This window comes from Alexandromys fortis, unplaced genomic scaffold (genome assembly GCF_014885135.2).
Source record: "Alexandromys fortis isolate MF-2015 unplaced genomic scaffold, M_Fortis_MF-2015_v1.1 scaffold_77, whole genome shotgun sequence".
Lineage (NCBI taxonomy): Eukaryota > Metazoa > Chordata > Mammalia > Rodentia > Cricetidae > Alexandromys > Alexandromys fortis.
Window position 1 is genome coordinate 8488131 of NW_026067967.1, and position 26374 is coordinate 8514504.

General features: G+C 39.4%; 1 protein-coding gene across 1 annotated transcript in view; it reads left to right on the plus strand.

Moving 5' to 3' along the window:
• Pgm2l1 (phosphoglucomutase 2 like 1) overlaps positions 1-26374 on the plus strand; it is a 34382-nt gene that overhangs the window by 3035 nt on the left and 4973 nt on the right. The window contains exons 3-13 of the mRNA XM_050154418.1: positions 11950-12117; positions 13179-13285; positions 14070-14154; positions 16796-16879; positions 21034-21227; positions 22592-22781; positions 23038-23135; positions 23877-24054; positions 24576-24669; positions 25309-25438; positions 25650-25839. Coding sequence (XP_050010375.1) covers positions 11950-12117; positions 13179-13285; positions 14070-14154; positions 16796-16879; positions 21034-21227; positions 22592-22781; positions 23038-23135; positions 23877-24054; positions 24576-24669; positions 25309-25438; positions 25650-25839 — 1518 coding nt within the window. The remainder of the gene's footprint in view (positions 1-11949; positions 12118-13178; positions 13286-14069; positions 14155-16795; positions 16880-21033; positions 21228-22591; positions 22782-23037; positions 23136-23876; positions 24055-24575; positions 24670-25308; positions 25439-25649; positions 25840-26374) is intronic.

Genomic DNA, 26374 nt, shown 5'->3' on the forward strand with positions numbered 1-26374 from the left:
AAAAAGATGTTATTTATGTTGAATTTTTAGTTAACATTCAGATTTGCTAAGATGGAGAAGGAAGACTAAGACTTGAGCCTAAGCCAGAGCTTAGGGTACCAAGAAGTCTTTGGAAAGGTATATGAAGAAGTGCTTTAGTATATCTTTAATGGCCTTCAGCAAGTAAGGGTGTATGTAATGATGTATTCTGACAGTTTACCATAAGTTACATGAGAATCATTTGTTCTCAGGGTCCTGAATACCCAGTTTCTATTTATGAGTAGCAAAATTAGCCATATAATTGTGACCAATAACAATATTCACATAAAAATATGTGTTGAAATTTCATCAAAGTAATTTGGCATGCAAGAGAAAGAATTTATTTTTAAAAAATACTACATGAGAAAGATGATTGCTTTTCTTAAAATAATTTCTAACACATAGCATGCTGCTAATTAAAATCACGACATGTTTGGGAAAAAAAGAAAAAGAAATAGTGCAAGAATCACCAGCATGGTAATTCTTACCTATAATCTCAGCACTTAGGAGGCTGACCCAGGTGGATCAGTTTACGAGTTTGAGGCCAGTCTGGGCTGCATAGTGATATCATGCCAGCCTGAACAGAGTGAGTTGAGACTCTTGGTTTATACTCTTTCTTGTCTAGCTTCAGTAGGGACTTGGATCTGACCTCCTACTAGTATTCAGACTTTTGTTTAGTATGTTAGCTTCCCTAGTCTTAAAATGAGTTCACTAACATCAGGGTCATAGATATTGGTGATTGATTTAAGAACACAATTTTATTAACTTATGGTTTATGTTATAGATGTAATAATCAAATAGATTTGTTTCTAATCCAGGCATTTGGTAGATACACCATAGGGAAACCAAATTCAAAGATTTTTGGCCATCATGAAGCCAAATCACAAGGAGTCAAATATATAACATGTAACCACATCAGCTTGTAACATGTAAATGCATCCATCTCTATATGGGGCTGTGCTTCTACTATAACCCAGTAAGTCCAGGGATCAAGGAGGCCCTCCTATCAGTTGTGCACAGATAACTACCACCAGTCTGCCGTCCTCTGCTCTAGGTAAGGCCACACCTTCCTGTTTCATTCATTTGGTGCTGTCATGCCTTGTCAAATTACAGACCAGCAGTTCTCGCCTCACGTCCAGGTTCCTTAGCCTCACAACTGTCTGTCGATTCTGTTCTGATGTGAATTTAACTCTGTAATTAATCATATATACGATACTAAGCTCTGTTAAAGCCTGGATGGGTAGATGGGGAAGGGGAATGGGGAACCAGGGCAGAGCTGCTCTGCTGATTAAAAAGCAACAGCAAAGGTCATATATGTTGACACCAGAGTGGAGGCAGGAATTTACCATGGCAGCTGAAGAAATAGTAAGTAGAACATTGGTCTGTATTAAGAAAGAGTAGAATATGAAGATAGGTTAGGCTTATAAAGAGCCTGGAAAAGGAAATAAAGGGCCTCAATCTAACCCAGCGATTTTCAGATGTTTAAGAATAGAATATTTTTTTTAACAAATTGGCCAAAACAAAAAGGCTGTGAGTGAATTCCCCATATCTCCTTGATAAGTCGGTCTTGCATTGCTATGGTAAGTACCTGAGCCTGGGTAAAGTTTAAAGAATTGTACGAGATCAGTAGCCACGTTTGTTTGGCCTCTATTAGACCCCTGACAGCACAGCCACTGTAAAAAGGATTACACGGTGAGGCAGAAAGCCAGAGAGCAGGGAGGGGTAAGCCTTGCTTTTAAAATTCTCTCCTCTTAACCTCTTCTCTTCTCTTCTGTAAATTACAGCTTATTCTTGTTAGAACTCATCCACAAACCCCTAAGGAAATGTCTCTAGTGGTGACCCTGTTACCTCCCACTAGGACCCAACTCTTAAAAGGTTCTACTACCTCAGTACCTCCACACTGAGGAGCAAGCCTTTGATATGGGAAGCCTTGGGGTACAGGCCACATTTAGACTGTATCACATTCCAAATTTTATAGTTATATTAATAGTTCTATAGTTATTCTTTTGAAAAATTAAATAGTTTAATCTGTGTAAATAAAATCCACAGAACAGTAACTTTCAGACATAGAAATCCCAACTGACTCTTCTAGTTAAGAAGATATTGGCAGAAAACATACTGTGCATATGAAACAGAGAAAGCTCATGCCAACTTCCCAGGAAAATCTGTGGCCTTTAATAACTAAGTATTAATCTATATGAAGAAAATAGTTCATATGAACAACAAGATAAAGCAGTAGGTACATGTATAAAAAGAGATACAGTGGAGAACATAGGAACCTCAAAATTATAAACTAAAAATAGAGAATTATTTCATCAGCAAATAAGAAAAGATAGTGTGAAAAATCAACTGAAAACAAGAATGAGCTCTAGGAAATGAAAGGAAAAAAGGGATCCCCCTCTACCAAACACACACATTAAAGTTGAAGAAATAAGAGAAATGTTTGACATGGAACAAGAAATCCTGGCTGCTAAGTTAGCGGAGATCCGCAGCGTTCATCAAGAAGTAATAGAATGTATTGTTTGTGTCTTAGTGGTTTTTGTTTTTTTAAGGTATTGGTGGTGTGGTAAAGATAGCATGTCATTTCTATCAACATCAGAAAAGCAATTAAGCAGTCACCTATGAAGAAAGGAAGGAAGGGAAAGAAGCAGAGTGGTTAGGCTGACCAAAGCAAAAAGGAAGGAAATGGGGCTGAGGGTGAAGCTTAATGGTGGTGCTTGCCTAGCAGGCTTGCCACCCTAAGCTTAAAAAAAAAAAAAAAGAAAGACCTAAGTAAATTATTGACCAAAAATGAAACACATTAAAACATGACCTGATGATTTTCAATAATTAATTGATGAAGCTTAAGTAAGAAACTGTGAGTTCTTTTCAGGTAGCACAAGGGTGTGCCAAAAGAGTCTAAAGTAAATACTATTCAGAGCATCTGACCTAGTAATTATATTCTCTTTTGATGGTTAACCAGAAGATAGAACATAGTATTTAATTTTTTTAATTATGGTGGAAAATGCATGCAAGTAACGATCTTGATCATTTTTATGGATGTATATAGTTCATTAGTTTTTATAAAAATATTCACATTCTTGTAGAACAGACCTTCAGAATTTTTCATCTTGCTAGGCTGACACTCTATGCCCATTAAATAACTTGTTTGTTCCTTCCTCTTTCCCCTGAAAACCACCACTCTCTGTTTCTATAATATGAGCAGAGTCACACAGTATTTGTCTCTTGTGACTGACACATCAGCACGTTATTCATCCATGTTGTGGATAGCATTTCATTTTGATGGAGCAACAAAATGTAGAGGTGTTGTGTGGCAAAACTTCTTGAGAGACAAAACACACAAGGTTTAGAGTAGACCCCTATCTGGGGTATCTGAGATATACTCACCCCAGATAGGACCCCTATAACAGACCAAAGTTCGGATACCACCAAAGTCCAACTTGGTGGAACCAATGAGTTTTATTGGGGTTACTTACAGAAAGAAGCAGAAATGATTCAAAAAACAACTGCATCCCCAAGCCCATCCCAGCTCACAAATCTGGGAACCTGAAGCACACCGCACAGCCTGCAACCTGCAAATCCCCTGCTGGGGAGCATTCCTTCTAGGTGCCTCAGTTGGTCTAAACCTCTTCCAGGGGCTGGTTTCTGCATCTTCCAGGCAGTTGGTCTGGCAGTTTGCCACTAGACTCTGCTTACTATGGCAGGGAGGGGCCTAGGGAATCTGGTCAGTTTCAGGGAATGTTTTTAATTTTTTTACCCACCTGCTTAAGGAGTTTCCCTACAGGGTGGGATGTTTCACTCTCAGAGAAAACTGTTACACATGAAGAGGTCATACAACGACTTTGGGTTTTGGCCTATGTACTTTGATTCATGATCCTTTCTGGCTTCCTAATACCAATTGAAATTGCCAGTTTGTACTGAGGCTGCTGCCCTCTGCTGTTGGGAGTTAATAGAAAGCAATTTATTCTGGTGCAGAAGAGCCAGAGATTCAGCATGAGCTTTGCCACGAATCCTGTATAGGATCTTTTCAACTGAATAATTGAATAAGCATTTGTATTAGTTACTTTTTCCATTGTTATGACAAGATTATGACTAAAGGAACTTGAGGAAGTAGAGCTTATTTTGACATTTCTCCATGACACGGGAGACAGCAGGAACGAGGCAGCTGGCACATCACGTTTGTACCCAGATAAAGGCTTGTGTCTCTTCCTTTTCATTTAGTCTTGAACTCCAGCCCATGGGTGATGTCCACATTCCTTAGTTAAATCTCTCAGGAAATGCCCAACAGACACAAAGATGTGTTTTCTAGGTGATCCCAAACCCAAGTTGTCAAGATTAGACATCACAGTGCTGTATCTTACCAAAGTATGAAAGTGGCCATATTTTAATGCCCCAAAGAGTACAGAGACCCTAATATTGTAAATGAAAAAATTTTCTCAGATACTAAAGCATTTTGATTTTCAGCTAACCAGAACTTATCTTGTTAGAAAAGTCTCTTGATGTGTTTTCCCCTGCTACAAAATTTTCTCATGTCATTTTTTTCTTTGAAATATTTCATTTTTATGCAGTAAAAGATTTAAAACTCTGAATGCCAATTGTGCTAGTCAGTTTTACATCACAATAACAAATTACTGTGGTTGCTCATCTTATAAAGACAAAAAGATTTATTTGGACTTACAGTTTTGGATATTGTCTTAGTTAGGGTTCCTATTGCTGTGAAGAGACACCATAACCATGGCAATGTTTCCTTATGAAGGAAACATTTAATTGAGGTGACGGCTTACAGTTTCAGAGGTTTAGTCCATTATCACCATGGCAGGGAACATGGCAGCATGCAGGCAGACATGGTACTAGCTACATCTGGATATGAAGACAACAGGAAGTGGACTCCCCACTGGCGTGGCTTAAGCATACTTGAGACCTCATAGCCCACCTCCACAGTGGCACACTTCCTCCCACAAGACTTCACCTATTCCAACAAGGCTACACCTCCTCACAGTGTTACTTCCTATGAGTTTATGGGCATCACATATCAGATATTTACATTATACCACTAACAAAATTATAGTTATGAAGTAGCAACAAAAATAATTTTATGGCTAAAGGCCACCACAACATGAGGAACTGTATTAAAGGGTTGCAGCATTAGAAAGGTTGAGAACCACTGGCCTAGGCTCCTAAGTAGCTCAGAACCCAACAGTTGGTGCTTTCACCTTGAGCTTAGTGCTTTGGTATTCAGTGCCCTAATGTTTATCTCCTTGGCGGTCAGGGCTAGTGTTTGGGTCTTGCAGTTCTTCTCTGGGACTCTTCACAGTCCTTGACCTTCTGCAGTCTCAGCTCTTATCCGTTTCTTGCCTTCTTAGCTCTTCTGCAGTTAGTCTCAACTCAGTGGTCTTCAGGCATCTCTTAGCTGCTTTGGGACTGAGAGCCCAAGAGTTGTCTGCTCTCCCTATTAGAAGCTCAGCCTGTGATACAGATCAGAAGCAGGCAGCAGTAGTCAAATGAGGCTTTACTGGAGCCAGAACTGTAGTATCAGCAGGTGAGTGGACAAGAGAGATATTTGGGCTGCTCAGAGGAGAGTGAGGGGATCACTGCTTATACAACTATACACATGTGCATGCATTACCTGCCATGGGATGCCTGGGAGGTGCTCGTTCCAGACTGAATTTAGGGCATCTGGGAGGAGGTGGGGCAACTATGGGTAAAGTTATGTAGAGTAACTGTAGAAGCTTATCTGAAGCCATCATGGATGAAAGGAAATCTCCTAAAGAAAAGCCTCAGTCATATATATGACAATATTGGTGGGTCCTGCCATTGGAATAAAGTCTATTTGAGGCGTCTGTGGCAGGTTGGGAGTCTCCCCGAGCAGCTTTGAAGTTTTTAGAACAGTTAGGGCTGAACCTAGTCATAGTGGTGCATATCTGTAATCCCAGCACTTGGGAGAGGGAAGTATGTGGATCAGAAGTTGAAGGTCATCCTCAACCATGAAGCAAGTTTGAGTCTAGGCCGAGCTACTCAGATATGGCTGGGATTTACGTGGCTTGATAGGAAGCTAATGGTCATGATTTTTTTTTAATGATATTTAAAATTCCTTTTGCTGAAATATAGAAATGTGATTAACTTTTATATATTGATCCAGAAGCCCAACACTAATTCCAGATTTTCAGGATATGTATGTATGTATGACAAATAATTTCGTCTTAAAAAATATGCTATCATTTTTGTGTCATTTTTCTTGCTTTATATCTTAAGTAGGGCTTTTTTCCTTTTTATTTTCTGTTTTTTAATTATAGCCATCCATTAAAGAACCAGGAGTTCTTTTCTATTCTTTGTAGTCTAAGATATATACATATATGTGTACATATACAAAAACATACAGATGTATATTTATTGGCTTCAGATTTGCTGTCATGGGGTATTACGTTATGAGAAATATGTCTGGTTTTGTCCCCAGTTCTTAGCATAGTGTTCCTAAAACCTTTGGAATTTCCTGAGTTATTGAAGTGTCCTTGGTTATTCATAACAACCCCTTTGATCACATCTGAGTTTATGGTTAGGTGGAGCCCCTGGACAGCCTTGGAATAGGCTGGTAACCAGAATGACCAGTTGGACTTTCTGCCTCTCGCTAACTGCTGGCCGCTGGTGAAGGGAGGTCAGGACTAGAAATCGGGCTGTGTAACAACTCTTAAACCTGGGTCTGAAGTCCTCGGCTGACTGCTAGCTAGAGAACAGGTGCTCCATCCTCCTTCCCCCACATCTCGCCTATTCATCTCTTCATTTGGCTCTTCCTGCATTGTCTTATAATAAGCTGGTAAGCTAAACCATTCTCTTGAGTTTTGTGAGGCATTCTAGAAAAGTTTTGAATGTGATGAGCTGGTCAATGAGAACTCAATCCTTCATTTAGAAGTCTGAGTAGTAGCACAGAATTTATACTGGGCATTCCAAAGTGGGGCGGTGCTGTGGACTAAACCCTTTAGTTTTTAAGATCTAATCTCATGCTGGGTAAATAGTGGCAGAGTTAAATTAAGTCATGAATATTCAGTTTATAGCCAGAGTAGGGGAGAACTGATGGATATTGGGAAAGACACTGTAAACTGGAATTTTAGTAATCCCACCAGACTAAACTATACGATCTGTCTCAGTTCACCAGTTAAATAGACAAGTGGTGCTGGAAAACAGAGATTTGATCAAGTCATGTGGTCTTGGTTGCTCATACATTGCTGTGGTAAACACTTTAATCAGTGTAACTTATAAAGTCTTTAATTTGAGCTTACAGGATTAGAGTCAGCGACCTTAATGGTGAGAAGTATGGAAGCAGGCATGAATGGTACCAGAACCGTAGAGGAGAACTTACTACACCTAGACACATAACTAGAGAAAGAGACACTAGGCCAGAAATGACCTTGAATTGCTGATCATTCAGAATGTCTGTATCTCTCGTGTGCTTGGGTTGCGGCTGTAGTACTTGGCTTCAGTAGTAAATGCCTTCCTTACAGTCCTCAATTTGTTCCTATTAATAACGTTGCAAATATAATATCCAGTGTAGAGTCAGTTAACCAGGCCCGTAAAGAAACAGGTCAACATAAACAGTTATCCACAGAAACAAATGTACTGTGAACTGACATGTAGAGGTACTTATTGTAAATTATGATATGCAGACTTTAAAATAACAGATTGCCAATTCTGAGAGGTCAAAAGGAGAAAATTAAAAATTAGGCAGAGAAGTGAAAATAATGCAAAAGCTTATATTTTTTAAAATTTAAGTTCTGACTCTGAAATAATACAGTAATCAAAACTAAGAATTTCAGTGCACAGATCGAGTAGTACTCAGAGTTAGAGAATTAGAAGTCTACAAGATAGGCAGTGGGAAGTATTCTGGATGAAGCATAGAGTAATAGAATGGGTGATGAGAGAAAGTATGGGTATGATGCCTGGGAATAATATAATGGAAAGTTCTCAGATCCATTGGATTGAAGCCACCTAAGGAGAGGAAAAAGTGGGCCAGCAGCAGTATTGGAAGAGATTATAACTGTGAAATTTCCTAAAGTGATGAATAATACCAGGCCACAGATGAACTTAGGGATTCATGTAAGCTGTCGAAGTCTTCTCCCTAACTACACCTAATTGCATTACCTGGAACAAGGAAAGAGAAGAGTAAGACCCTTAATAAAGAACAGTCATATTTTTTGTTGTATTTTTGCATATATGTATGTTTTACAAACCTGGAATCATTACATATATGGCTTATGAATTTTCCTCTCTTGAGATGTCCTGAATGTTTCATATATCATTAAAATTTAATAAGATTTTGGATGTGATATTTGAATGTACTGTTATACTTTATTTGTGTGTGTATGTACATGTGTGTGCTTGTTCAGATTTGTAGGTACATGTGTGTTTTAGGGTGTTGTAGGTACATGTGCATTTGGTGGTCAGAGGATGACCTTGAGTGTTGTCCTCAGGAATGTTATCCACTACCTGTGAAACAGGGTCTCCCATTGGCCTGAAGCTGACCTGTTAGGATAGGCTAGACCATCGAGCCCCAATGATTCCTGTCTCCTCCTCCCCATCACTGGGATTAAAATTGCATGCTACCAAGACCAGCTTTTTACAGTGATGCCTGGATCAAACTGAGATCCTCATCTTACTAAGCCTGCCTGTCTAGCCCTGTGTTACATTTTTATTTAACCAATTTTCTGTAGAATATGTAGTTAACTTGCCTGTGGATCAACTTGTAGCTCCTTCTCCACCCTCAGCTCCTTCTCTATCAACATGTCTGCCTCATGCCATGTCCCACCACGATAATAATGAACTAAACCTCTGAAACTGTAAGCCACCCAGTGAAATGTTTTCCTTTATAAGAGTTGTCATGGTCATGGTATCTCTTCACAGCAACAGAAACAGAAATCCTAACTAATATATGGATCAAGAGATATTCTTTATCCCAAATTCTTGGGCTAAGCAGTATTTCAGATTTTTAAGTTTGGGGTTTTATAATCCCTTTGTGTAAGTTGTATCTTTCAATAGTAGCTGGAGTAATTTACATTATTTCACATTCTTTGACTTTCTGCATGACTTTGACACTCCTTAGTTAAAAGTTAAGATCTTTGTTTCCTCTCCTAGAACCTAGGTGAGTCTTTGTCATGAGTCTGTCGCAGCCTCAAGAAATAACAGCAACATTGAAAGCAAAGCTGCTTGATTTCCAGGTCTAGACAGGAAAGGCAGGACAACTGCTACCTGGTTGGCTTTTAGGACACTCACCCTAGAACCCAGGCTTGTGAGGAAGCCCAGGCTACAAGGAGTGCCTGCGGCAGATGTCCCATGTGACAGCCTACGGAGTCCCAGCCAGCATAGCATCACTGCCAAACACTTGGCAGGCAAGCCTGGAGGTGATTCCAGCAGCCAGATCTTTGAGTCTTTCAACAGAAGCCTCAGACTTCTGCCCATAGAAGCTGAAGGACAATAAATGATGGTTGGTTTGGGCCTCTCAGTTGGAGTCAGTTATTATCCAGCCATCGTAAATTCTCTCTTCCTCCCTAGCACTGCTCTTTAAAACTCTTAAAATTCAATCAAGAAACCATTTTCATCTCCAGATGGAAATGGTATCTTGATTTAATTGCATTTCCTGAGTTACTGTGAAGAGCCAGGCTAGTAGGTAGACAGTGGGGGTGATGTGCTGAGTGTGGCTATCACTTCAAACTCAGGAAATCCAATACTGAAATTGTTATGTTTCTACTTGCGGCCTGTTCCCCATCCTCCCCCTCCTCCCCCTCCTCCTCCTCCTCCTCCTCCTCCTCCTCCTCCAACAATTCAGTTCACTTATCAGATCAGATATTACTTCCTTCAGTTCTCTTTCCTCAGTTCACCCTACCTTAATAACAGGCCAAATATGGCTACATCACCCAGGACCTGTGCATAGTCTCTGTGGAAACTGCCCTTTTACTTACCTTTCTACTGCACTGCATGTTTAAAGTCCTCAGACTACCAATAGTCTTTTCTATGTGTGGCGCATAGTATGTGCATGATAAATAAGTATTATTATTTGGTTAGTTTTAATTATTTTACTCTTTTATGTGTATGGGTGTTTTACCTACATAAATGTCTCTGTGCCACAAGCATGCCTGGTGTCCAAGACGGCCAGAAGAGAATACCAGATGCCTTGGAACTGGAGTTGCAGATGGTTGTGAGCTGCCATGTGGATGCTGGGAATTGAACCTGGGTCTTCTGCAAGAGCAACCAGTACTCTTAACTGCTGAACCATCTCTCTAGCCCCATTCTTGTTTTTTACGCTGGTAGGAATCAAACCTGGGACCTTGTGCACTAAGCAAGCACCCTGCCAGTGAGCTACTTAAGCCCAGAAGACTTACGGTTTCAATCTTTCCCTACCCAATATTATGCCTAAGTGATAACAAAGGTGTATTTCAGAACTTAATTTCTAGTCTTGGTTTAGTTAACATTTTCATTTCCTGGATTTATTTCTTCTAGTAACTTTTTCAAATAAATTTTGTTTCATATGATGAATATAGCCATCTATCTCTAACTTTTTATCTAAGCCAACTTAATAATGCTAATTTGGGTGAATTTTTTAAAAGATGGGTAAATTTAGTTTAGAATTATACATGGATTCTTTACATAGGGAAATGCTCCTTAAACATAATTATAATTTGAAGCTAATAAGAAGTCATCTGGCTGGGCGGTGGTGGCGCGCGCCTTTAATCCCAGCACTCGGGAGGCAGAGGCAGGCGGATCTCTGTGAGTTTGAGACCAGCCTGGTCTACAAGAGCTAGTTCCAGGACAGGCTCCAAAACCACAGAGAAACCCTGTCTCAAAAAAACAAAAACAAAAAAAAAAAAAAAAATAGAAGTCATCTGACTGGGTCCCTGCTCTGCTCCAGGACTCTGGAAATGGATCTCCATGCTGGCTGACCCTCAGAAGTAAATGTCAGCTGTGTTCACCCTTCAGGTTTTCAGATGGCAGTTTCCTATTTCAACTTCTGTTCAGATGTAAATTAAAAATTCTTTATTGGTTTATTAACATGATATTTGTCGTTCAAGCACAAATCTCTGACTAATATTTAAGAATAGCATTTAAAGTTTTGTAACTTTAGACGTACTGAACTATGGAAGAATTGTGTGCATGGGCCCCCTTTAATGAGTAGTGATAGCAGGACTTGGGGTTGTTAATTCTGATACTGTGTTATTTAATATCTATTTTCTCATCTCTGATCCCAAGTTGTCAGGTCCACTCCTAGAATATTCCTTAGTAGATTCAAGCTGTATAGGAATTACAAAATAGGCACTATATTAATTACTTTCCTCATTGCTGTGACCAAATACCTGACAAGTAGCAACTTAAGGAAGACTTTTATTTTAGCTTACAGTTTGAGGGGACCGTTCATCATGGCAGAGAAAGCATGAAGGCAGGAGAAGGAAGTGTCTGTATTGCATGCACAGTCAGGAAGCAGAGGTATCCTGACAGAGATGTTCCTTGACATTTTATTCATAGCTTTTAAATTTAAGATTATAAACCAGAAAGTAGTGGCACACACCTTTAATCCCAGCACTTGGAAGGCAGAGACAAGTGGATCTCTGTGAGTTCAAGGCCAGCCTGGTTTACAGAGCGAGTTTCAGGACAGCTAGGGCTACATGGAGAGACCCTGTCTCAAAAAAAAAATCAAAAAAGAGAAGAAAAATTAAGATTATAGAAAAGTAGACATATGTAAATCACCATTAGTAGGGCCTGACTCTTCTGGGAACTCAGTTATTGGAAGAATTTTTAATAAATTATATATACCATTTAAAAATATATAAATATATATATATATTAGTATAGTTAATACAAGTCTACATTTTGGGACCTCAGACAGGCTTAGTATTAGCATATTATATTCCTGATTAGATCTGCTTTTTTCTTTTCTTTCTTTTAAAACAGAATCCCAAAACGAAAGAGCAGATTGAAAATCTCTTGCGGAATGGCATGAACAAGGAACTGCGTGACCGTCTTTGTTGCCGAATGACTTTTGGGACAGCAGGACTTCGATCTGCCATGGGGGCAGGGTTTTGCTACATTAATGACCTTACAGTAATACAGTCAACACAGGCAAGTATTACAAAGTATTATATATGTACTTTTCTCACTTTGTTATTTTACTTTATAAATAAGGTAGTGACCTTCTTTTAAAAAAATAAACTATTTTGTTCAGGAAGGTCCTCTTTTAAACATAAAGGGCAGACCAATTTTGATCTTTTGTTTTGCCCAGGAGTTAAATTGGAAAACATTTTGTATCTACAACAGCAGTTTTCAACCTGTGGTTCATTGACTCCTTTGGTGGGGTCAAACAACCCTTTCACAGGGGTCACATATCAGATATCCTGCATATCAGATATTTATAGTACAGTTCATAACAGTAGCAAAATTACAGTCATGAAGTAGCAGTGAAAATAATTTTATGGCTGAAGGATATGCTGGGGGTTGCAGCATTAGGAAGGTTGAGAACCACTGATCTACAAGGTCACAGCCCTTCTCCTGAAGAGTTCTTTTGGCTGGGTATGGTGCACACCTTTAGTTTCAGCACCCAGGGGAGGGGGAGACTGGAGCTGATGGAACTGTCTGGGTTTGAGGCCAACCTGGGCTACATAGCAAGTTCCAGGCCAGCCAGGACTACAAAGTGAGATGGTAAAAATTCTGTCCTCTGGAGCCTTGAAATAAAACAATCTCCCTGACTCGGAATGTTCTCTCTGGCACACCCCGCTTCCCACACTGACCCTCTTTTCCTGCCTTTCCCCTCTCCCTCATGTGTTATGTATCGTATTGGAGTTGTGGTTACTAAGTTGACATTTCTGTAGTATTAAAGGTGTTTGAAAATCTGAGAAATGATTGTCACCTCACATGTGTGGATTGAGCAGTATAGCTCCCACGTTAGTAAGCATGGCTGTACCAAAGTCAGTTCTGATCTATTAGCAGCACACTAAACAAAAACAGGACACTTTTAAGTTGTAAAATGCAGATATCGAGGCTGGGATGCAGCTCAGTGGTAATGCACTTGCCTGTTTGAACCCTCAGTTCATCCTCAGTGTGGAAAGGGGGTGTGGAGTGGGCAGGGTGGGGGACACTTACAGTGGAACTTTGTAAGAGGAGTTAATCTTGTTTGTTTGCTGCAGGGGATGTACAAATATCTGGAGAGGTGTTTTTCAGACTTCAAGCAGCGAGGCTTTGTTGTTGGGTACGACACTCGGGGTCAAGTAACCAGCAGCTGCAGCAGCCAGAGGTACGGTGTTAATTATTGCAAAGGTCGCATTGGAATAAGGGTAAAATACTTAATTTTTTTCTAGTGGCGAGAGTTCTGAAATAAGAGACCTTCATGCAGAAATGTGATCTCACGCTAATGCTTGTTGTGTTTCTGAACCCTGAGAACAATTTTAGCTGAAATAGAAGTAAAAAAAAAAAAAGCACTTCAGAGATAAGCTTTAGATTTTATAGAAGTGTAAAAATAACCTTAAAATATTGCAAATTCAATTTCACAGAATGTCAGTTTATACATTTTTGTATAGGTATCGATTAGGAGTAATTATGAAGTTTCTGTTCTCTTACAATCCTGCCTTAGTATCTTTTTATAAATTGATAGTCTTGGTACTTCTTTAAGGGGATAATTATACATACGGAGTTTATTTGCTTCACTGTCCTCCAGTCTTGTCAGGTTTTTTTATTTTTGTGTATGTATGTCTGGGGATGAAGCTAGGGCCTTGTACACACTAAGCCAGTGTGCTACCACTAAGCAACAACCCTAGCCTCTTAAGCAAACAGACAAACCTTATTTAACAGTTTCCAGTTGGAGCATTAAGCCTAAATGATCAGTGGTGGTAAGAACATAAGGGAGACTGAGGCAGGAGTGTGAGTTTGAGGCAAGCCTAGGAAACAGTTCCAACCAGCTTTGGCTACTACCGAAGATCTTGTTTCAAAATTTAGAATAATTCCATTATGAGATATTTGCTATGGGAAAGGTTGGTTCATTAAAATTACGGGAAGGACTAAGTGAAATTTGTTTGTTTTAGGCTTGCTAAACTCACTGCTGCAGTGTTGCTTGCTAAAGATGTTCCTGTTTACCTTTTCTCGAGATACGTTCCTACACCTTTCGTAGTAAGTATGTGGTGATAGTGATGACTCAGCTGGCTGCCCTTCTGGGGGTTTCTTAAGACAATTAGGAGTCAAATCTTTGCCATACCTATGGTTCTAAGTATTGAATGTCCAATCCAATGAAAGTCCAGCTAGAAGGAGGAAGATAGTTTTCCCTTTGAGCTTGATCTGTACAAGCTGCTTATGGTGAGATGCTTTTAACCGGAAATTGATTCATCAGGACAAAAATGACAGAGAGATTTGAACACACTACTGATAGATTGAGGTGGGTTTTGTGCATTTCTGTGTGAGAGCTGAAAAACAGACAGTGACCAACAGGCTTGTCACCGACAGACTTTGAAAGACTGATGTGACTGGTCACTGGTCTGATGGATTATTATATACATAGTGATTTGGACCAAAGATGCACCAGCCACATTACATATAGTGCACATTACATATAGATGATGTCCTAGTTACTATGTTACAGTTATAACTGATGTTCACAGTCTCAAGTTTGAGCGTTAGGAGATTGGTGCTATTGACAGAAATGAGGTAGTGGATTGTGAGCATATTGACAGCGCAAAACAAAGAACCTGAGCAGAAATGAAAACAACAAACAATAAAACTTAGGAGGGAGAACTAAGCCCTACTTTTAGGGAGGGAAATTTGTAAGTTTAATGAATGCATTAGCAAAAAAAAAGGTTGTTAAGATACTGAGCTTATGTTGTCATAATATATTTTTGCTAAAGTAGAGTAAAAATAATGAAATCATAAAAGTAGGAGAAAGAAATAAGTACTTAAAATAGTAACAAGACGGAGCTGGCCTGGAGAGGTGGCTCTAGATGCCAAGCTTGACAACGTGAGGTCAGTCCCTGGGGCCCACATGGTAGAAGTAGAAAGCCAAGTCCTGCAAGTTCTCCTCTGTCCCCACACATAGGCCATGGCACGAATGCCCCACCACCAAATAAATAAATAAATGTAATTAAAATTTTATTAAGAAAACAGTAGAATGAGTGTTAAAGATACAAGACACAGTGTAGTGGCATTTCACTTGTATTTTATTAAATAAAGCTTCCCCAAAGATCAGAAAAGTAAAATAGCCAGCCACTGACTCTTACCTCTCCCTCAGTCCAAAATGGCAATTCTGCCTTCAGAAATCTCAGAATGAGACTGAGACTGAGAGCTGCCCCTCCCATTTTACAATCCTCTCTAGTTCTGGTATTAAGGGTGTGCACCACTACCGCCCGTTTCTATGACAAGCTAGTTTGGCTACTGGGATTAAAGGTGTGTGTTATTGCTGCCTGGTCTGTAAGGCTGGCTACTGTGACTGTTTTACTTTTTTGATCTTCAGGCAAGCTTTATTTATTAAAATACAAAAGAAATGCCACTATAACACAAACAAAATGAGTGTGTAATAAATACAATAGAAATGAAGATAATCAGTATTTTTTAACTGTGTAATTTAAGTAAATGTGCAAATTTAGATGAATTAGCCAATTTCTTGGAATAACAGTTGATACATCATCTTACAAGGAATAGTAAACTTGAATAACTATAATTATCCAATAAGTTGAATTGGTATTTTTAAAAGTATTCTCAAATTTAAAATAACAAGTCTAGACAGTTTATGTGCAAGCTTTATCAAATCATTAAGAAATGAATATCTATAGATTATTCTATTGAGATTTTGGAAATTTATTGAGCAACTTAAAGAATTGAAGGAATTGCTTTTTACTCTAAAGTATATCAATAAAGGTAGCACCAGAGAATAAAAAAACTAGAAAGGAGCTAGAGCTGAAGCTCAATGGTAGAGTGTTTGTCTCACACGCATCTATCAGCTCCAGTAGCAGAGATATTCAGAGATCTAAGACTGTACCATCGAGTTGCCAGTTCCCACTCACATCAGAGGTTGTCCTCCTTGACTAAGTGTGAGCTTAAATGGTTTCTGGAATTGTGTCAAGGAATTAGACTAGCGTGATCAGACCTGAAACGTCTATGCACACCCTTCCCCTCCCCTCTCACCCCTACCTCCTGTGGTCGTGGAGAGCAGTCAGTACGATGGTGGAAGCTGTAGGGAAGCATCCAAGGAAGAGAAACAGTAGTTACCATAGAGAGAAAGAGAACACACAGCCTGGGAGAGAGAAGGGTGAGTTGTCACATGACATGGAGGCACAGAGTGTATGTGAGGATCTTCAAATTAAAAGTCAAAAGTCTTGTGTTAGACTTTTGAATCTTCTACCTAATCACCATGTGATGTCAGACAAAACTCAGTAAAATGTGATGGATAGATAGTTGATAAATTTATTTCCATCTCCCAACTATTTGTGATTATATTTTCCGTTCATATCTCCATTCCAATAAAGTATCTGTCATATAGTATTTACTAAATATTATTGTATAACAAAAGAATAGGAAGTTGTTATACCAATAAGCAAAATGAGATTGGTAGGGAAGACCATTCAAGGTGATAACTGGGTGGTTGTTGAGCTGCATGTATTAGAAATGGACCTTACCCATCAAACCTGGAGCTGATAAGACCTTAAATTATTGATACCTAAGTATCCTCCTGCATTATTTAACCAAGTAACGTTCATGTAAAATGTATGAATATCTAGCAAGTAAAGTGGAAAAATGCTGCTCTGGTATTTTTTTATTTTTCCAGCCATATGCAGTGCAGGAGCTCAAAGCAGTTGCAGGTGTGATGATTACCGCATCTCACAACCGCAAAGAGGACAATGGATACAAGGTAAGCCTTGGACGCCTAATCTTTGCCTATTTTATAAGTTTTATTTTATTTGAATAATATGTGCTTGGTATGTTCTCAACACTGAGGAACAAAACCAGGCATTGGAAACAGATTGAGAACTCTGGCTCTCCCAGAATGTATACCTCCCGTGTGTTTATTGGTTCCCAGAGTGTGCATGTTACAATGGTCTCTTCATTGGGGTTTTACTTCTGTTTTCTTTGATTTCTCCATACTTTCCCAATATATCCCCTCTATAGTTTCAGAAATCAAGTCATGTTGTGTATCAAGAATATGAAGATGAATTGTAAGACTCAGGGAAATAGTACCTTGACCTCACTGTCCCCTCCCTTTGATCTGCCCAGGCTTCTCAGTGGCCACTGGGTCCATTTGCTGCATGAGCCCCTCTGACAAAATGACAAGACAGTGGCAGAGGGGAACAGCAACTTGAGAGGTGCACACTGAAGACACATAGCCCAGTACTGAGCCGAGTTTCGGGCTCCTTGGAGATAGACCCATGTTCTTGCATTTTTCTTCTTGTTTGAGAGGACTCCAGACACACTAAGTTCCATTTTAAGTAGGGGAAAGATTTAATATGGATTTAAGATTCTTAGAGTCAGGGAAGAAGTATAATTAATTCAGTTTAGGCCATGTAAGTTCCAAGTACTGTGAGTTAGCCAAGTAAGCAGATGTGCTGTGACTGTGGAGATCTGTAACTCAAGGAAGAAATATGGGCTGAAGTTACAGGTCTTAGGGGTACCATATCTATTAGAACATATAGGGTTATTTGGAAGTTCTTGACTTGGATGTACAGCCAAAAGATAAGGTAGAAGGAAAAGTCAAGAATGGATCCTAGGGAATATTAACTTTAAGGGAAATGAAAGGACAGGAAAAAAGATACTAGAGATAGAAGAAAAGCTGGAAGAAATTAATGCCATTAAAGCCTAAAAGACTTAGAGAGTTGCAAGGGTTAGTAAGAGCAAAGCTTCGGATTTCTGTATCCAGACTCCTACTGTAATCTGTTGGGATGTGTGGGAGACATTTCAGAACCAGTGTCTCTTTAACAGAGTTCTTAATTCCCCACAGCTGCCTCATATAGACCCCAAGTTAGTCCTCCCTTGATCTTCCCTTCTCTGTCAATTAGTGTTACCACACACCTAAACAGAAGTGAAAACCTGTTCTTGACTGCTTCCTTTCAGTTCGACACTGATCTCTGCCTCTCAGAAGCTTTGTGATCTGGGGCAGGCTGATCTACTCCTTTGTGCTTTAGTTTTATCAGCTGCAAACTGAAAATAATTGTAGAACCAATGTGATATAGAGTGAAAGTAAGATCAAAAGTCGTAGTCCCTACCACAGTGTCTAACTCTGACATGTTCTCAGTAAATGTTAGCTGTTTTTATTCTCAGTATCCGCAGCTTCTCTGTATAATGTAGCCACCGATGGCTGCTAAACACTTAAAGTATGACTAGGCTGGACTAAGAAGTTAGAAATGCAGAATAGTATATTTTAATACATTGGGTTATAGAATGTATATTAAAATTCATTTAATATTTTAATCTTTGTTTTATTTTCATCTGTTTATTTTAAAATTTTAATTGTAAAAGGAACATATAATTCACCTTCTGAACCTTTTTTATGGGGAGAGTGGGTATTTCCAAAACAGGGTTTCTTTGTGGTGCCTTGGCTGTTCTGGAACTCGCTGTATAAACCAGGCTGGCTTTGAATTCACAGAGATTCGCCTGCCTCTGCTTACTGAGTGCTGCTGTGATTAAAGACATATGTCACCACCGCCCAGCTACTCTGAATCTGTTTGATGTGGTTGCTAGAAAAAATGAAATTACCTATGTGGCTTCCATTTGTGGAGCACATTTTGTTCTTTTAGACACTGCTGTTTCAATAGGATACATGTTTTTTTAATTTCTCTCTCTCTCTCTCTGTGTGTGTATGTATGTGAGAGAGGGGGGAGGTGTAGAGGTCAAAGACTAACTTTATATTCCGTTTCCTTCTTTTCATTTTCCTGTGGGAGAAGTTAAATTTTTATCATAAGATAAAATTTTAAAAGTAAAACTTGTGGTCCAAAGGGATATGCAAAAAGAGCGAGAGCAAAGTGTTAGGAGGGAATAGCACTTAGGAGCACTGCTGCTCTTCCAGAGGACCCTGGCTTGTTTCTCAGGAACCACATGGTGTCTCACAGCCATCTGTAACTCTGGTCCCAGGGACTCCAGCGCCCTCTTGTGGCCATAGTGGGTGACAGCCTCACAGGTGGTGGGTGTACACAAATATCTCAATTACTGCTTCTATTTCACTAGAGGTTATGGATTTGTTTAAATTGTTTATTTGATCTTGATTTAACTGTGGTGGTTCATATATGTCAAGAAATTCATCCATTTCTTTTAGTTATTCTAGTTTGGTGGAATACAGACTTTTAAAGTATACCCTTATTCTCTGAATTTCCTCAGTGTCTGTTGTAATGTTATCCTTTTCATTTCTATTTGGATTTTCTCTCTCCATCTTTTGGTTAATTTGGCAAAGAGTTTCTCAATCTCGGTCTTTTTTCTTCAAAGAACCAATTTTTCGTTTCATTGATGCTTTATACTGTTTTTGTTGTTGTTCTTATTTATTGATTTCAGCCTCGAATTTGATTATTTCTTCCCATCTACTCTTTGGGTGTTATTTCTTCTTGCTCTGAAGTACTTAGATTTGTCACTAAGTTGCTAATATGAAATCTCTCCAGTTCGTTTTGTTTCTGTTTTTTGTGTAGGCACTTAGTGCTATGAACTTGCCTCTTAGAACTGCCTTCATTGTGTCCCATAGGTTGGGTATGTTGTGTTTTCATTTTTATTCAGTTCTAAAATGTTTTAATTTTCTTCTTGATTTTTATATTGACCCGATTTTGATTCTTTTGCGTTGATTTCTATGAATTTGTATATTTCCTGTTGTTTCTGTTGTTGATATAAGAATTTTCAAGTTGAATAATTTGTCACATTGTGACAGAGTTTAATACGTAGTATATGCAGTCAGATGTCTTTCATTTAGAGTGGAACAGCAGGGTTCCATGCCATATCTGTGATAGAATCAGCATAAATATTTTTTTTTTTTTTGGTTTTTCGAGACAGGGTTTCTCTGTGGTTTTGGAGCCTGTCCTGGAACTAGCTCTTNCGAGACAGGGTTTCTCTGTGGTTTTGGAGCCTGTCCTGGAACTAGCTCTTGTAGACCAGGCTGGTCTCGAACTCACAGAGATCCGCCTGCCTCTGCCTCCCGAGTGCTGGGATTAAAGGCGTGCGCCACCACCGCCCAGCCAGCATAAATATTTTTTAAGCAATGTCCCTTCGAGCTTTGAAACCCTGTTAAGTCTTAGAATTACCTTTTTGATTGCTTTTGTTTTGGAGTGTGTGTGATTATTCTTAGTGCCTTACTGATCAAACTACTAGAGAATTGAAAACTACTTGAAATGGACTTAACATACTATTTTATTTTTTCTGATACATATTTTGATATTATGTAAACTCTAATCTACAATGGAGGTGATTTATTTATTCTGTTTCATATAATACAATACTGAGTTTAATAGTGTAAGTTTTTGTGGATATTTCATTGTTCTTTAGTTTTTAAAGATCTATTTATTTCAGGTGTGTGAATGTTTTGCCTACATGTATGTTTGTACACCACATGCATGCACTACTCTCAATGCAATGCTGCAAGAGGGTGTCAGAGCCCTGAAAACTGAGCCTGGAGTTACAGATAGTTCTGAGCCACCTTGTCAGAACCAACCTGGGTTCTCTGCTAGAGCAGCCAGTGCTCTTAACTGCTGAGCCATCTCTTCAGCCCCATTTCATCTTTTTTATATTATCTTTAGAAATAGTTATAAATCTAAAAATACAATTTTATACTAGCATATGCATATATTATAAGGTGGTTATATTAATCCCTCATATTAGCTTGTTACTGCAGTTGATTCTAAGATAAGCTATAATACATGACTGTTTTATTGTAACAAGTCATTACCATCAGTGTACTTTAGTGTTACTTAATTAGCCTAATGCTGATAGTTTTTTACTTAATTTGATATTCTTCACAAAGTCAGAGAGCTCTACTATAGCTGAGAAAGAGCCTACCAGCATTTTAACCAATTATGGCTGTATTTATGTATCACATAGGTGTATTGGGAAACTGGTGCTCAAATCACATCTCCTCATGATAAAGAAATTCTGAAATGTATAGAAGAGTGTGTGGAACCATGGAATGGTTCCTGGAATGATAATTTAGTGGACACCAGCCCTCTGAAGAAAGATCCTCTCCAGGACATCTGCAAGAGATACATGGAAGACCTGAAAAAGATCTGTTTTCACAGGTATCCAATGGGACTGTAGGATAGCCTTAGAATAGCATATATCCAGGCCTGGTATGGAAATGTCCTAAATGAGCTTGGTATCAGAATCATTAAGTTATTCTCTCTCTCTCCCCTCATTCTCTCTTCCCCCCTCTCTCACCTCTTTCCCTATCTTCCCTCTAACATACTAGGAGATACTTAGGTCATATCGAAAGCATAAAAGAACCAACATGAGGGCCTACCACTGGCCAAAGACTAGAAATCTAGTCTTCAAAATGAAAAATCCACTTTTTTTTTCTTGTGGTAGAGATTGAACTCTGGGCTTTATCCATGCTAGGCAGCACTCTACCACTGATCTGACTGCCCCAAATTCAACTATTAAATTCAGAAAGAAGAGTAGAATTAAAACATCACAATTTTGTGATCTCAATAATGAACCTTAGCAGCCATGCTCAAAGCTTATAATAGGCAATAAATTGATAGGAGCTTGCAGACGGATGGATGAGGATGACAGAGCACTAATAAATATTAGCCGTGAAGTTGGCATGATGGACTTCCTATTGTGGCTGGGTACAAAATACACATCTTCTGTTCTTGCCAAGAGAATTGGAATTGAATCTCATGTTGCCCCTAGATTAAATGGCCCATACATTGTAGAAACAGATCAGAGAAACGTACTAATATAAACAAGGACTGAGATGTAGCTCAGTAGAGAGCTTGCCTTGTGTGAGCAGAGCCTTCCCTGAGTTGAATCCCAGTAATGCACAAACTGGACACAGTAGCATACACATGTAATCCCAGTACTTGGGACACAGAGGCAGGAGGATCAGAAGTTAGTGGTCACCCTCAGCTACATGGCGAGTTTGAAGCCAGCTGGAGACATTTACGAGATTTTGTCTCGAACTGAAAGAGGTGGGAAGGAGGAAAAGGAAAACAAAATGAAAAAGATGCGTAATACCAAGATGCATTCTCTGGGAGAAAACAAGCATTGGAAACATACAGAAAGAACATTTACAAAGTCATGACTTGAAAGGCATAGCAACCAGATGTCATTTTTTAGACACTTGGAGAAAATGTGAACACAGATATTAGACAACATTAAAAAAATTATTGTTCAGTTTGTTGGATGTGACAATAGGATTATGTTTGTGTTTTTAAATCCTAAAGTATTTTGTTCAAAATAATATGCTGAGAAGAAGTAAAGCCAGACTGACAGAATTGATAGATGTTGAAACAAAGTGCCAGGTATATATGGGTGTTGGGTGTTCTCTTTATGTGTATTTTGAAACTTGTTATGAAATAATTGTTATTTATTTTATAAATCTTATTTACTATAGGAAGTGGTTAGTAAATGACGAGTAAGGATATGTGGTTTTTCTTTACAGGGACTTAAATTCAAAGACCACCTTGAAGTTTGTGCATACCTCCTTTCACGGAGTTGGGCATGACTATGTGCAGTTGGCTTTTCAAGTATTTGGTTTTAAGCCTCCAATTCCGGTCCCAGAACAGAAAGATCCAGATCCAGAGTTCTCTACTGTTAAATGCCCAAACCCTGAAGAAGGAGAATCTGTGCTGGTATTGTTTTTAATATTTAAATTATTCTTAGCTTATTACCCATCATACTAGATGTCAAGGATGACTTACATGCTTCCCTGTGCCCTGCAGCAAGCACCGTAAAGATGTGTTTGAAATCTCCGCAGAAAGTGGCCCTAGTTCTGTCCGTCCAGACTGCATGTTTTCTGAAATTCGTATCACTGACAGTGCCTACATTACAAGCACATTGGACTTGGGTTCTTTAGTACAATCTAGTCTTTTTGGATTTCCTGTTTAGGAACTCTCCCTAAGACTGGCAGAGAAAGAAAATGCCCGGATAGTGCTAGCCACAGATCCTGATGCAGACCGGCTGGCAGTAGCGGAACTTCAGGAGAAGTAAGTAGTTTGAGCTTCAGCCCTAAATGGGACGCCCACATCACCTCCTCCTCCCAAGGATCAAGGATTATCGCAGAAGGGGGTATGTAAAGATTCTGAGAGCCGTGTTTTCAGGACACAGCAGGTCAGCTGCGCGTATGAACTCACAACACTGGTGGGGACAGAGACAGGAGGCTCGTGGAGTTCATGGGCTAGCCATCCTAGCTGAATTGATGAGCTCCAGGTTCAGTGAGAGACCCTGTCACCAAAAGTAAGGTTGCAAGCTGGTGAGATGACTTAGTGATTAAGAGCACTTGCTTCTCTTTCTGAAGTCCTGGGTGTGGTTTCCAACACTCAGATCAGGTGGCTCACAGCTGCCTGTATTCCAGTTCCAGGGGCTCCACCATCCTCTTCTGGCCTCCACAGGCATTACTTACATACACACATACAGGCACACAAGTGTGCACACATGCACATGAATTAAATTAAAACTATATTTAAAAATAAGGTGACGAGTAATAGAGGAAGTACTCAGTGTTCACTTCTGGCCTTCCTACATACGCAATACCTGTGTACACACAAGTAGGACACATGTGTACATAACACACAAAAAAGAAGGAATAAATGTCCTGTCATATAATAACTTTTAGGGTTTCCAAGACAAGGGGGGACAGGGTGGGGACACTGATTTAAGGTCTGAGCTGGAGCGTTTTCTTGAGAAGCTACCGAGGTCTTGACTTTGAAGTTTCATTCTTTCTACAGTGGTCACTGGAAAGTTTTCACAGGAAATGAGTTGGCAGCTTTGTTTGGGTGGTGGATGTTTGATTGCTGGAAGAAGAGCAAATCGGACGCTGATGTGAAGAATGTTTACATGCTGGCCACCACCGTCTCTTCTAAAATTCTAAAGGCGATTGCACTGAAAGAAGGATTCCACTTTGAGGTAGGAATAAGTGGGCGTCGTTAGAAGTCTGCACGGCACTTCTCTAAACATTTCTACAAAGACTTCTAACTCTTTACGCTTGCTTAAAATGTTTGGTAACTAGACACCTGAGCCAAAGTCATCTATTGTGTGCATTTCCAGGGGACATGTTCTTCCAGACACTACAACAGTGCTTCTTACTCCACGTAAGGAGTGTCTGGGGATGTCATGTGAGAACATAGAACATTTTAGACTGGGAAAAATCTGACTTATCAGTGACATATATATTCCTCATCACATAAACGTACTGTATTTGATGTAAGTCACTGTTTCTCTGCTGGTGGGTCATCAGTTGTGCCTGTGTGTGGTGGGTGGCTGTGGTAGTTTGTGGCTATATATCCACCACTTTATAAACCTCTGTGGACCAAGGACCTGGACAGGAACTCACTGTTCAGGAGTTCTGTGCATTTAGAAATGAGCTCTTTAATGTGTGTTCACTTCATCAGAGTTGCTTAACTGGAGGGGCTTCCTCTACATTTCAGGAAACATTACCAGGCTTTAAGTGGATTGGAAGTAGGATAAAAGACCTCCTAGGCCATGGGAAAGAAGTCCTTTTTGCGTTTGAAGAGTCTATTGGTATGTAGTAAATACTAATGATCTTTTAGTTGAACATTTCAAAATATGGTAATTCTAAAGAAAGGAGACATTTACCTCCCAGCTGTAGCTTTGAGTTGTGGAAATGCAGAGATGCCTGGATGTCTTTCAAGTGAACAGTGGCTCATCAGATGAAAGACTCTCAAATCTGATTACAAAGAAGGACTTGGTAAAGGCTTTATGTAGGCCGCGGTGTTACGGAAAAGTTAAGCATGTGATGTGCTTACATGGCATTGTTTAAAACCTTAGAGGCTTTGCTTCCCTAAGAAGGCTAAGTCAAATACATAGGTGCATTTTCCATCAGAGAAGAACTTAGAGGTCCCTGAGTACATGGTTACTAGACTCCTAGGGAGGTAGGTGTTTTATTATTGCCATCACTATATTTTGTTGATAATGATAAGTGTTTTGTTTGTTGTTTTTATTTTGAAACAAGATGTTAGCTATTACATCCTAGCCTGGCCTTGAACTCCCAATTAAGCCCCTTGGGTGCTGAGGTGTAGTCATACATTACCAAACCCGGCCTGAGACTATGCTCTTCAGTGCTGGTCAGAGGGAAATATAAGACTGTGGTAGTTGTAGCCGAAGTCTCCCCCTTTTCTAAAGATACCGTGTAACCCTCAGGCTTTCTGTGTGGAACCTCCGTGTTGGATAAAGATGGCGTGAGCGCAGCTGTGGTTGTTGCCGAGATGGCCTCTTTCCTGGAAACCAGGAAGGTGACCCTGACAGAGCAGCTGGCCAAAGTTTATGAAAAGTAAGTTCTCGTATGAATCTCATGCCAGATAGTCCTTACTTGCCTTTTTGTTTGTTTGTTTGATTTGGTTCTTTTCGACTTTGTTTGTTTTTGAGGACTAGTTATAATTATCAGTATTATTTTCTATAAAATATCACATTGGTTTATCTTTAATATGTACATGTCCCAAAAGTTACCTTGAATCTGACTTCGGCTTTAAATCTTTGCACAGATACGGTTATCACATGTCCAAAACTTCATATTTCTTGTGTCATGACCCACCTACCATCAAAACTATATTTGAAAGGATTCGCAATTTTGAGTGTCCAGGGGAGTACCCAAAGTTCTGTGGGGCCTTTGCTATCTTGCACGTACGAGACATAACCACTGGATATGACAGCAGCCAGCCCAGTAAGAAGTCCGTAAGTACCTTTTCTCCTCTCTGCGGTAGGTTCATACATACCTCACCATTATTTAAGGCTTAAGGCAAGGGCCGATGGTGATAGGGCACTTACCTAGATGTGTGTGAGACTTAAGACCTAAGGCAAATGCTACATCCTCCTTACGACTCCAGGTCCCATAGGTTTGTGATAGTGTCTTTGTTGACATCTATTTATGCATGTGGTAGGTCCACTTCTCTATAACTCTCAAAGCTCCTACCCTGTGTGGTAGTTGCTCATTGGATACTTAGGTGTGATAAATTTTTATATTTGTTCTCTTGTTATGATAACTGTTAGCTTAAGTCTTCATTTATTATATTCAGATGTTGTACTATTTAAAAGATATTGTTTTAGTATTCTAATAATGTATTTAACATGTTTTATCTTACCCAGTTTTAATATTTTTTATTCTTTGAAGATTATATACATGGTTAATGTATTTTGATCTTACACATCCTCACTACCTCCCTCCAACTCCCTCTGGGAATCATCAACCCGTCTCCCTCAGGATTTCATG